Below are 13,110 nucleotides of genomic sequence, written 5' to 3'. Positions count from 1 at the left end.
ATTTATTCAGTTTTCAAATTTATACTGACTTTTTTATCACCCAGTATATGTTTGTTCAGTAAACAAGATAAAAATCAGTAGCGTCGTACCTCAGTGAGGAACTTGACACTTTCAGCAGAGGGCAGGAGCATGTAGAAGAACTATGACTCAAGTTTAAAAGAATAGTTGACCATGCACTGGATAGATATGTGCACAGTAGAAAAGTTCATAAGGGAAGGGACCCTTGAAGTTGTACAGCTTCTGTAAAGTAACTTCTAAAGAAACGGAGATTACTGCATAGGGCTATTGTGGTGTGCGTACTGTAAGACCTTCGGCACACACACTATCAGATTATTTGGCTTGTCGCTCTAACGAAGTAGGCGAGTGTCACCAATATGTCTTGTGGTCTTATCGTGGCGGGTTTATCTTCTGCCGTTAGGTCAGACGATAGAAATGCCACTTGCATACTTAGAGTAGCAGATTGACGGTGACCAACTTTAAACAGAACTTGATTAATTTTCGCACACATTTATTAAAATAATAATAAGCATAAAAATAACTTAACTTGGTTCTGGATGCTGTTTACAATTGACAATCTGAAGTTCCTTTGGTCTTGGTACGTTAATCTTATTCTCACATATCTCTGATACTCGACAAAGTGTCAATTCATTTATCTTCATGGCTATGTACAGGAATATGATAATCTTATTAGGCGCAGACTGAAACTTGACTACAGACTAATGCAGACTGACTAATCGGAGGTCTGTACACTCGTTATAATACCTTTAGCGTTCAGGTATCACTGCGCGAGTGTGATCCGCGAGGAGAAAAGGTTCCACGTTAGCAGCAATCTCATTGGCTGCGTTACATATTAATACGCGGATCGGCGGAAGCAGAATTTGGTCCGTCTCTAAGACAGCGCCATCTCGTAGTGCGGAGACGGACGAGTGCTGCGCCTGCGCTGTTGTGCTTAGCGGGGCGCGCTCTAGTGGGAAAGTTGTGTACGTGCTGACTACGAGCAACTATGAACACAACAGCTATAAATAGAGAAATGCTAAATGAAACTCATATGGCTGTCAAGAGAGCAATGCCTATTGATATCAGTGACTGACATTGCAGAATATTATCAAATGATCTTTCACAAAACCCAAAGAAATTCTGGTTGTATGTAAAAGCTGTTAGTGGCACCAAAGTGGATGAGACAGGAGCTGCAATTGAAAGAGGCAAAGTAAAAGCTGAAATGTGTAATTCTGTTTTGAAATGTTCTTTCACAAAAGAAAAACTAAGTGAATTGCCCAATTTAATCCTTGTACCACTGAAAAGATGAATGAAATCGGTATTAGTGTCAGTGATGCTGAGAAACCCGTAAAATTGTTAAAATAGTACAAAGCTCCAGTGCTTGTTGGAATGCCTGCCAGATTCTATACTGAATTTGCAGCTGAGTTAGCACTTCTTCTAACTATAATCTTTCATAGATCCTTTGAAGAAAAAACGTGCCCATTTCTTGGAACAAGCACATGTCACACCCGTCTACAAGAAGGGTAGTAGATGTGATGCACAATACTACCATCCAGTATCCTTGAAATTGATTTGTTGTAGAATCTCTAAACATATTCTGAGCTCAAACATAGTGAGGCATCTCGAACAGAATGATTTCCTCCATGCTAACCAGCACGGATTTCGTAAACATCGATTGTGTGAAGTCCAACCTCACTTTTTCCCCCGTACTCAAACCTTTGTATCAAGGCAGTGAGGTAGAGTCAGTGTTTCTTGATTTCCGAAAAGTGTTTGAATCAGTACCACACCTACTCTTATTGTCAAAAGTATGATCGTATGGGGCATCAAGTAAAATTTGACTGGCTTGAGGACTTTTTGATAGGGAGGATGCGACATGTTATCTTGGATGGAGAGTCATTGTTACGTATGGAAGTGACTTTGAGTGTGTTGGGACCCTTGCTGTTCATGTTGTATATTAATGACTTTTGAGACCTTATTAATAGTAACCTCAGGCTTTTTGCAGATGATGCAGTTATCTATACTGAAGTACTGTCCAAAAGAAGATGCAGAAATATTCAGTCAAATCTTGATAAGATTTCAAAGTGGTGCAAAGATTGGCAGCTTACTCTCAATGTTCAGAAATGTAAAATTGTGCACTTCACAAAATGGAAAACATTGATGCTCTGACTACAATCAACGAGTCACTGTAGGAATCGACCAACGCATACAAATACCTGGATGTAACTCTTCACGAGGATATGACATGTAATGATCACATAGGCTCTGGTGTGGGTAAAGCAAGTCATAGACTTTGGCTTATCGGTAGAGCGCCAGGGAAGTGCGATTAGCATACACAGGAGATGTTTACAAATTACTTGTACGACTGGTTGTAGAATGTTGCTCAAGTGTGTACCAGAGAGGAATAACGGGGGTATTGAACATATACAGAGAAGAGTAGCACGAGTTGTCACATACTTGTGAGACCTGTGGGCGAGTGTCACTGACACGTTAAATGAACGAACCTGAAGACTCTTGGAGATAGACATAAGCTATCCTGAGAAGGTGTATTAACAGAGTTTCAAGAACTGACCTTAAATGATGACTAGGAATGTGTCACGACCCCCTATGTATAGATCACATGGAGATTGTGAGAATAAGATTAGAATAATTACTGCACACACAAATGCATTCAAACAATCAGTTTTTCCGCACTCTGTACATGAATGGAATGGGAAGGGTAATAAGGGATACAGTGGGATGTACCCTCTACCATGCATTTCATGGTGGTTGGCAGAGTATAGATGTAGATACCTACTCAACCCAGTGATCATGCAGCTCACAGCGGTATTAACCCAGGGCTGGTCATGGCACCTTAGGACCTCCATGAAACTCATGTTCATGTATGTAGTTGCTGCTCCTCTTACATCCAGATCACCACTAAGGCTGTATTTACTGTCCGTAGTTGGTGTAACAAACACCCTGGCTAAGTTGAGTTGGATCAGATATTCCTGAATCTTTGCACCAGATAGCAGGACCTCCCTTATAAGCACTAGACATGGAGGCAAAATCTACAAGAGAGTAATTTTTGTGTCTTGTACAGGGTATTTATAAATTAGTCGTATATCAGTAACCTTTAATTGTGGAATGGATAAATAACTTACAGAAATGTTTGATACAGCACTGAAAGCAGTATATCTTCAAGTTATATAATATAGAATTATAGAAATGGAAGAGAATGTAGATGAAATGGGAGATACGATACTGCGTGAAGAGTTTGACAGAACACTGAAAGACCTGAGTCGAAACAAGGCCCCGGGAGTAGACAACATTCCATTAGAACTACTGACGGCCTTGGGAGAGCCAGTCCTGACAAAACTCTACCATCTGGTGAGCGAGATGTATGAGACAGGCGAAATACCCTCAGACTTCAAGAAGAATATAATAATTCCAATCCCAAAGAAAGCAGGTGTTGACAGATGTGAAAATTACTAAACTATCAGTTTAATAGGTCACAGCTGCAAAATACTAACGCAAATTCTTTACAGACGAATGGAGAAACTGGTAGAAGCGGACCTCGGGGAAGATCAGTTTGGATTCCGTAGAAATGTTGGAACACGTGAGGCAATACTGACCCTACGACTTATCTTAGAAAATAGATTAAGGAAAGACAAACCTACGTTTCTAGCATTTGTAGACTTAGAGAAAGCTTTTGACAATGTTGACTGGAATACTCTCTTTCAAATTCTGAGGGTGGCAGGGCTAAAATGTAGGGAGCGAAAGGCTAATTACAATTTGTACAGAAACCAGATGGCAGTTATAAGAGTCGATGGGCATTAAAGGGAAGCAGTGGTTGGGAAGGGAGTGAGACAGGGTTGTAGCCTGTCCCAGATGTTATTCAGTCTGTATATTGAGCAAGCAGTAAAGGAAACAAAAGAAAAATTCGGAGTAGGAATTAAAAATCCATGGAGAAGAAATAAAAACTTTGAGGTTTGCCAATGACATTGTAATTCTGTCAGAGACAACAAAGGACTTGGAAGAGCCGTTGAATGCAATGGACAGTGTCTTGAGAGGGGGATATAAGATGAACATCAAGAAAAGCGGAAAGCATTTCTGAAGAAGAGAAATTTGTTAACATCGAGTATATGTAAGTGACAGGAAGTCGTTTCTGAAAGCATTTGTATGGAGTGTGGCCATGTATGGAAGTAAAACATGGATGATAAATAGTTTGGACAAGAAGTGAATAGAAGCTTTTGAAATGTGGTGCTACAGAAGAATGCTGAAGCTTAGATGGTAAGATCACATAACTAGTGATGAAGTATTGAATAGAATTGGGGAGAACAGGAGTTTGTGGCACAACTTGACGAGAAGAAGGGACCGGTTGGTAGGACATGTTCTGAGGCATCAAGGGATCACAAATTTAGCATTGGAGGGCAGTGTGGAGGGTAAAAATCGTAGTGGGAGACAGAGATGAATACACTAAACAGATTCAGAAGGATGTAGGTACTGGGAGATGAAGAAGTTTGCACAGGATCGAGCAGCATGGAGAGCTGCATCAAACCAGTCTCAGGACTGAAGACCACAACAACAACATATTTCCACCTAAAACTGCTAGTGCCCGACATTCCCACTGTCCCACTGGGTGACATGTGCATGTGAGTTATTCCGACAGCCATCACAGAGTCGTATAATGGTGTAGAGTGTGTGTGTGTGTGGGGGGGGGGGGGGGGGGGGGGGCGTTGCACACGCGTGCAGCATTTATGATTTCACGAATCCAGATCTTCTACAGGTGAGACAATTCAGAATAAAATATCACAATCCATGAACTCAAGTACAAACTGTTTTTGATTGTCACAATCTTTTCACCAAAACTGGCTGTTTATCACATTGGATGCCATGTCAGAGTCAACCAGCAGTCTGATACAGCAATTGAACAAGTTTGGCAAGTCTTGCTTCCACATTGTAACAGTAGGGGTTTAAATTCCAATGCTGGCACTTCTCGTTCATTTACCCAGACTATGAAAGTGAGAGTGCCGAACTTGTTAAATTGCTGCGTTAGGCTGCTAGCCGACCCTGACCCGGCATCCTATGTGATGCACAGCCAGTTTCGGTGAAAGAATGGTACCGAGTAACAACAGTTTGTCTTTAAGGTGGCAGCTTGTGATATTTAATCCTTAATTGTCTCTAAACTATAGTAGTAGATTTGGATTCACAAAACCAGTTGGAATAACTCATTCACAGATCCCACTTAGGGGGACGTTGGGAACTATACAGTGTTAGCTGGGAGTAAAACTTGAAGGTATACTGTATTCAGTGCCATATCAAACATTTCAACATTTTCACAGTTAAAGTGTACTTTTGTAAATTTATGAACATCTTGTGTTCTGATTAAGGACATCACAGTTTAATTGAATGTGATATTTTAATGTCGTCATCAAAAACCATTAAACAAAAGATGTATTAGGAAGTTAGTGTGAGAATTCTAATAACCTAAAAAAGGTGATTGCAAGATATATAGTTAATTATGTTTAACAATACTGTTTATGCTCACTGCTGCTGAATTGACACTTCATTTACTTTAGGTGCACTGTCCCAGAAAAACAACAGTGAGTGAAAACTATGAAAATAAACCTACACTCATGTCTTTATGTAAACACAATAACATGTAAAAAGAGAACTGAGTCTCTCGTTTAGTTCATATGTCTGTTGACTCCATTTTAACTTGTTATCCGACACACAATTTTAGACAGTTTTATTCATTCAGTGTATGACTGTTACTTTCCACTTCTGGCACTAACAGGTCAAATTTGCTTGTTTTAACTCATGTAATGAGTCTGTTCCACTACGGACTCTGAATTAGTTGTAGTCTTGTTCATCTGAGCTGTGTCTGGTAAGGTTTTGTTTGAATCATAGATTAGTATAATTGTGTCATCAGCAGTCATTGCAATTTTGGAACCGAACTTTAAAATCGTCGAGATGGGGTAAGAACGAGAAATTTTTCAAACTTTTGGACATAAGAGATTTTTGTGCTCTATAAAAAGGCATTCACTCTACCATCTGGTGAGCAAGATGTATGAAACAGGCGAAATACCCTCAGACTTCAAGAAGAATATAATAATTCCAATCCCAAAGAAAGCAGGAGTTGACAGATGTGAGAATTACCGAACAATCAGTTTAATAAGCCACAGCTGCAAAATACTAACACGAATTCTTTACAGACGAATGGAAAAACTAGTAGAAGCCGACATCGGGGAAGATCAGTTTGGATTCCGTAGAAATACTGGAACATGTGAGGCAATACTGACACTACGACTTATCTTAGAAGAAAGATTAAGCAAAGGCAAACCTATGTTTCTAGCATTTGTAGACTTAGAGAAACCTTTTGACAATATTGACTGGAATACTCTCTTTCAAATTCTAAAGGTGGCAGGGGTAAAATACAGGGAGCGAAAGGCTATTTACAATTTGTACAGAAACCAGATGGCAGTTATAAGAGCCGAAGGACATGAAAGGGAAGCAGTGGTTGGGAAGGGAGTAAGACAGGGTTGTAGCCTCTCCCCGATGTTATTCAATCTGTATATTGAGCAAGCAGTAAAGGAAACAAAAAAAAAATTTGGAATAGGTATTAAAATCCATGGAGAAGAAATAAAAACTTTTAGGTTCGCTGATGACATTGTAATTCTGTCAGAGACAGCAAAGGACTTGAAAGAGCAGTTGAACGGAATGGATGGTGTCTTGAAGGGAGGATATAAGATGAACATCAACAAAAGCAAAACGAGGATAATGGAATGTAGTCGAATTAAGTCGGGTGATGTTGAGGGTATTAGATTAGGAAATCAGGCACTTAAAGTAATAAAGGAGTTTTGCTATTTGGGGAGCAAAATAACTGATGATGGTCGAAGTAGAGAGGATATAAAATGTAGACTGGCAATGGCAAGGAAAGCGTTTCTGAAGAAGAGAAATTTGTTAATATCGAATATAGATTTAAGTGTTAGGAAGTCGTTTCTGAAAGTATTTGTATGGAGTGTAGCCATGTATGGAAGTGAAACATGGACGGTAAATAGTTTGGACAAGAAGAGAATAGAAGCTTTCGAAATGTGGTGCTACAGAAGAATGCTGAAGATTAGATGGGTAGATCACATAACTAATGAGGAGGTACTGAATAGGATTAGGGAGAAGAGGAGTTTATGGCACAACTTGACCAGAAGAAGGGATCGGTTGGTAGGACATGTTCTGAGGCATCAAGGGATCACCAATTTAGTATTGGAGGGCAGCGTGGAGGGTAAAAATCGTAGGGGGAGACCAAGAGATGAATACACTAAGCAGATTCAGAAGGATGTAGGTTGCAGTAGGTACTGGGAGGTGAAGAAGCTTGCACAGGATAGAGTAGCATGGAGAGCTGCATCAAACCAGTCTCAGGACTGAAGACCACAGCAACAACAACAATGTGTGTACTGCAGTATATGACTAGTTTGTCATACAATAATACTTGTGAGAGAGACACTGCATTTGGAAATTGTGTCAACAAAACGTGACAGGCTGTAATTCACTGCTGCATGATGATGTCAGATGATCCATTCACCAACATTGGTTTAAATTAAATAGTCCATTTTCGTGTGAGTGTGAGTGTGAGTGTGAGTGGTGTGTGTGTGTGTGTGTGTGTGTGTGTGTGTGTGTGTGTGTGAGAGAGAGAGAGAGAGAGAGAGAGAGAGAGAGAGAGTTATTCGTTGTCGACTGTGGTGTTTTGTTATGTGCCCTTTTTCAAATGGATTTCACTGGAGACGTATCACTCAATTGAGCAGCAGCAGCAGCAGCAGCAGTATGTTCCCTCGTGGTTCCTCACATCCACAATGCAGCACATGTGTGTCACTGCCTGAAACAAAAGCAGGGTAGTTTTGCTCGGTGGGGCCTTGCCGATGTAATTTCTAAATGAATTTCTTATCTCGGCCACTGTCTGCCGTTCTTGTGGACGTACCAGCACCCACGCACACACGACTGATCGCTTCTCAGCTCACATCGGCTGTGGCTTCACTACTAAAATAATGAAACAAAACAGTAAAAAACTGGCAACAGTGCTTTTTGTCTGCTTCGAAGCTGGGGTGCAGATCGAGGAACTATTTATTTCCTCAGTTGTACAAAGTAAAGTGGGGTGCAGGGTCTTCTCAGGCACCCAGTAGAAATTCTAGGACTTGCACAGAATAGACTAGCACAGAGAGCTGCAGCAAACTATTCGTCTGATCGAAGACCACAAAATTGTCTTAATGCATTATTTGTATTCGTATATACTATACGTGCAAGTAACGTAAGTGAAAAACCGTCCTTATATTCTGTAGGGAAGCTTACTCTGACGAATAACTAATAAATTTATGTCTGTTCACAGAAATGGCGTCAACTCCTTCTGCCGGTATCCACAATCTGCCGTACGACGTGATGTTTTCCATCTTTTGCTACTTGCCGATTCCCGACTTAGCACACTGTGCTGCCGTGAGCAAGCAGTGGCACGAAATTGTGTCGGGCTTCACTCACCTGTGGAAGGGCAAGAGGTACGTCAGCAACAGAAGTCCAAAGGAATCCTTCGAGACATTCGCTATCTTGCGCGCCCTGCCGCTATTGCAGGAAGTCATCATCAAGGCGGCAGCCGAGTTTGTTATCGACATTTTCTACCCCCGCCTGGTCCTATTAGTGACGGACATTTCTGACATAGCATCTGCAGAGGACGGTCATAGACTGAGGTGCGCGTATTTGTCGACTAGACTCGACATCGCAGAAAGCATCTTCTCTTCTCGTTCGATTATAGATTTTGCGGCTCTCCAGAAATTGCGGATCTTCAAAGCGATACCGACACTAGATGCTTTTGCCCGAAAACGCGACCGGGAAGTGTGTTGCTGTGCCTCGTCCAGCTCTAGTGCGGATTACGCAGTCGGTACGGCCCTCGAGCTGTGCCCGAATCTCACAGACCTGTGCGTCTACGCAGAGTTCTTGTCGGCAGACTATCTGGACGCGTCGGAGGGGATCGGCCGGTTGCGGACGCTGGAAATAGAGTGCCCCGGCCTAGAAGAACTGGCATTCTTGCGGCACTGCTCGGACGCACTGGAGGAACTGGAATTGAAAGGTTGTGCCGACCTGCCGTCGGCCGCGTACGCGAATCTCCGGCACCTGGGGAACCTGCAGAGGCTGCGGCTGCGCGACTGTTGCGTGGCGGGAGGCGACCTGGAGGTGGCCGCGACGGGTCTGAAGTCCCTCGTGTCGTTGCAGCTGGAGTGCTGCGACCTCGTCTCGGACGTGTCCTTCCTGCGGCACTGCGGCCGGCTGCGGGAGCTCCGCGTCGAGGCCTCGCCGCCGGACACGCTGCTGACGGGCCTGCGGCACCTGCCTGCCGGAGTCCGCTCGCTCTACCTGGCCGGCAGTGCCGCGAACGCGTACGAGCTGGCCGTAGTTCTGCCGCGTCTGCCGCTGCTCGAGGAGCTGGACCTCGTCGGTAGCGATCTGCCGCACCTGGGCTTCCTGCGCCACTGCCCGCAACTGCGCCGTCTCTGCCTGGAGTTCTCGCACTGGCCCGGCACGTCGGAACTGTCGAATCTGCGTCACCTGACGAGACTCGAGGCGCTGGACCTGACGAGGTGCCGGGTCGACGCGGATGTCCTCTCCGGTGTGATGCCGTCACTGTCGCGACTGGAGACGCTGTCGCTGTCGCACACGGAGGACGTCGCCCACTTGTGGTTCCTCCGGCACTGCACCCAGCTTCGCACTTTGTCACTGTTCTACACGTTCGGAATGGACTTGGATGCCTATCGTGAATTGTCCCATCTGACTAACTTGCAGACTGTGCACGTCAGTGAACACGTGGTTGACTTTGTCCGTGAGTTCATCCAACCGCGTATGCCGCAAGTAAAAATTTATAGCGTACAACAGTTTAAATAAACTACTGTTCCACCAACTTTCCTGCCCTGTGATGCCAACATGTGTGTGTATTAACATATATATGTGTATGGATTAATGTACATTCATTTGTGAAATGAATTTTTCAGTGTGTGTGTGTGTGTGTGTGTGTGTGTGTGTGTGTGTGTGTTGTTTGTTATTTCCAGTCTTACTGGACAGTGATTGTAGCGACTTGGGTTATCTAGTCGTGACCCACAACACAGCTTTACTTCAACCAGTACCTCACCCTGTCATCTAAACTTCACACAAGATCTCCTGCATACCTTGCTGGTGTGGCACTCCTGAGTAAAAGTATGTCATGGAGAAGCCATTCTCTAAATGAATCTCGACTGCAGAGCGAAAGTTTAAGTCTGGAAACTACCCAGAGGCTGTGGCTAAAATTTTTCTCAGAAATATTCTTTCTTCCAGTAGTCCTAGGTATGCATGGGAGCTTTCTGTAAAAGAGACCTAATATTACAATATAAATTCAAAAATTTGTGGATAATCGTGTATTTTCTGTTTAATCAATAATTATATGGATTGACAGCAGATAGAAAATAGTCATTGTTACCATAGGAAAAATCAAAATGTCAACTGAAAACAGTTTAAAGAGCATAGAACATTATTACACTAAAGAATACTTACTGTGACTGCGTAAACAAATCTCCACAAGTATTCCAGAAAAAATGACTATTTAAACCTAGCGAAAAATGTTTTTCAGAGTCTAATATTCGTGCACTTAATTTGTCTACTGCCTTTAGGTTTATGGAGCCTTAGGTTACTATTAATCTGAATGCTCGTTGTAAAGAAGTTTCCTTTACCGTGTGTCTGTGTTTCAACTTATTATATATAAAAGTGCATTGAAGAAGTATCCACCGTTGTAAAAGAATTTTTGTATTAAACCTTTCTTAAAATTCTTGTTAAGTTTCAGCCATAATTAGTGATATTTATTTTGTATCTCAGCAAGATGTCTTTCACTATTCTGCATGTAGTTTGTTGAAGTGCCATCAAAGATGTAAATAATTGTAATAATGCATTTTTGTCTCCGAGGAAAAAAATTATTAAAGTTTATGGCATAATTATATAATAATTTCCTTTTTCCAAAAGATAGTAAGATTTGCTCAAAGAAGTAATGAACATGAAATTGTATGATGTAAATAGGTGCAGATAATAAAACCGTGTGCTGGCCAGAGGTTGAAACCAGCAACCTTACCCTTCGCATGCAATGCTCTTGCCAGGTAAGCCGTGCACCTTTCTTTACCTTACTCAAGGTCTTTTGCTGTGCTCAAATACAATGGCTTAAAACGCGAAGTAAATGTTGATGCAAGGCTTAACCATAATCAACACATCATTCAAATTACATATATTTGGCAAGGAATAAAAGTTATAAAACATGAACATATTATATCCACTAGAATATTTTGTAAGGGGCAGTCATATGAAAATGAGTTAGCTGGGTGGTCACCATAAATATTAATATATTTATCCCACTGTGAAAATGTTTGTGGTTGCCTACAGAACGACGATTGTACCCCAGAGTGCATCTCTTCGCCAAAGCAAATCGACAGCTAGGGATGTCTTTCCTCGAGGCTCCAAAAATAGTGACATCAAATGGGAAGAGATCGGCACTGTACTGAGGGTATGTGAGGACTTCCCAGTGTAACTTTTGCAGCATAGTCAAAATGGGCATGCCAGCTCCAGGAAAGTCATGATAATCTATTTCTGGGACTGCAAGGGCCTGTTGCCCATTAACTGTCTGGAACATAGTGCCACAACTAAAGCACAGCCTTTATGTGGACACGTTGCAAAAACTCAAGCACACCATAAGTCCAAACACACACGAATGTTGACAGAGAGCATCATTCTGTTGCAGGATAACACCCGCCTACATGTTGCCGAGGTCATTTTGATGACATTGTATTGTTATGGTGATTACTTTTGAAATAATAAACAATTTACTTACTTTTTGTTTCCATCTCTCATTTTCATTTGACTGCCCCTTGTATTCTTAAACATGGTTTTATTGCAAGTTGTTCGTGTGGAGTAATTATTTTGCTCTGTTTTGGTGTATTGTTTGAACTGGTTTTAGACGTAAATTAGAGAAATTAAACAGCAGGATTGCAAGAAGTTCTACAGAACATAGCGTATCCTAAAACATGAATTTCAAATGTATTACCAGAAAATGGATATGGTATTTATGTTAATGGTATCATGTATCCATTTTTGTTTCAGATCAGAGTGATATGTCCACAGTTTTGTTAAATTAAAAAAGTCCAATTTTACACCAGACAGTACTTTAGTATCTATTGCGTTCTCATTTCAGAGCATGAACACATTTCATATGTATACCATTTCCCCTACAGCTTCCCCCCCCCCCCCTCCCCATCCCCCAATGTTACTTGTGTGATGCAATCAGGACATTAACGACAGTATGGGTTAACTTGTCTGTTAGCCTTCATAGTCGAAATGAGAGGGAGGATGTCTCCGAGGTTTTGGTGGGTGTCTGTTCGTTAGATATTGTGGAGTTGGCAGGACTGATGTGCTGCAGTAACGAGTAATTACTTTTAGTCAGTTCGTTTCTTTGTCTAACCGACACAGTTTTTTTATGGAGGAGTCAGCCCAAAACTTTGAGATGCTTTCAGTAATCACTAGGAAGAACCTTCATCAGACTAATGCTTTCACTGCCATTCGTTCTACTAGTTACTGGCCACTTGGCCTAAAATCGTAAACACTTTGAAAGAATTCACTATGCCGAGGGCCAATTGCCATGTAATAGTAGAGATGAGTACCAATTAGTAACTTATTCCTGGTGTTCACTGGAATTTCTCTAACTTAGTACTTTAAGATATAGGCAGGCAGACTCTCTTCAGTGAATACTGAAAACAGTTACTTAGCTTGCATTTGTTGTGTGTCCACTAGAGTCTGTCGCTATCTTCTCATAATTGAAATGTCTATTGCTCCTTTGTGTGCTGCGGAGGAGCATTATTTGATATGGTGTTTGTGTGACAGTAAAGTACCACACTTCACCTTGATATGTATGAATTTCTTAAATATCAGTATTAATACTGGGATGAAATACTTGAGCTCTTATTTTTCCTCTAGCAACAAAACATCTTGGACAAAAATGTTGATCAGTAGCTTGATTTCTGTGCACAAGTCTTGTATTGTAAACTACAGTACTCTGATTCTTATCATCACATTCAAAGACTATATCGGGCT

At 41.7% G+C, this 13,110-nt stretch overlaps 1 protein-coding gene across 3 annotated transcripts in view; it reads left to right on the top strand.

Annotated features, from left to right (window-relative positions):
• Positions 1-11,994, top strand: part of LOC126426907 (uncharacterized) — a 50,040-nt gene extending 38,046 nt beyond the window's left edge. For all 3 annotated transcript variants that reach the window (XM_050089010.1, XM_050089009.1, XM_050089008.1), the window contains one exon: positions 8,354-11,994. In XM_050089010.1, coding sequence (XP_049944967.1) covers positions 8,356-9,894 — 1,539 coding nt within the window. In that variant the 5' untranslated portion in view covers positions 8,354-8,355 and the 3' untranslated portion in view covers positions 9,895-11,994. The remainder of the gene's footprint in view (positions 1-8,353) is intronic.
• Positions 11,995-13,110: the final 1,116 nt, after the last annotated feature.

The sequence above is a fragment of the Schistocerca serialis genome, chromosome 11, assembly GCF_023864345.2.
Source record: "Schistocerca serialis cubense isolate TAMUIC-IGC-003099 chromosome 11, iqSchSeri2.2, whole genome shotgun sequence".
Classification (NCBI taxonomy): domain Eukaryota; kingdom Metazoa; phylum Arthropoda; class Insecta; order Orthoptera; family Acrididae; genus Schistocerca; species Schistocerca serialis.
The sequence above is the reverse complement of the archived record's forward strand: the minus strand, read 5'-3'. Positions and strand labels throughout refer to the sequence as shown.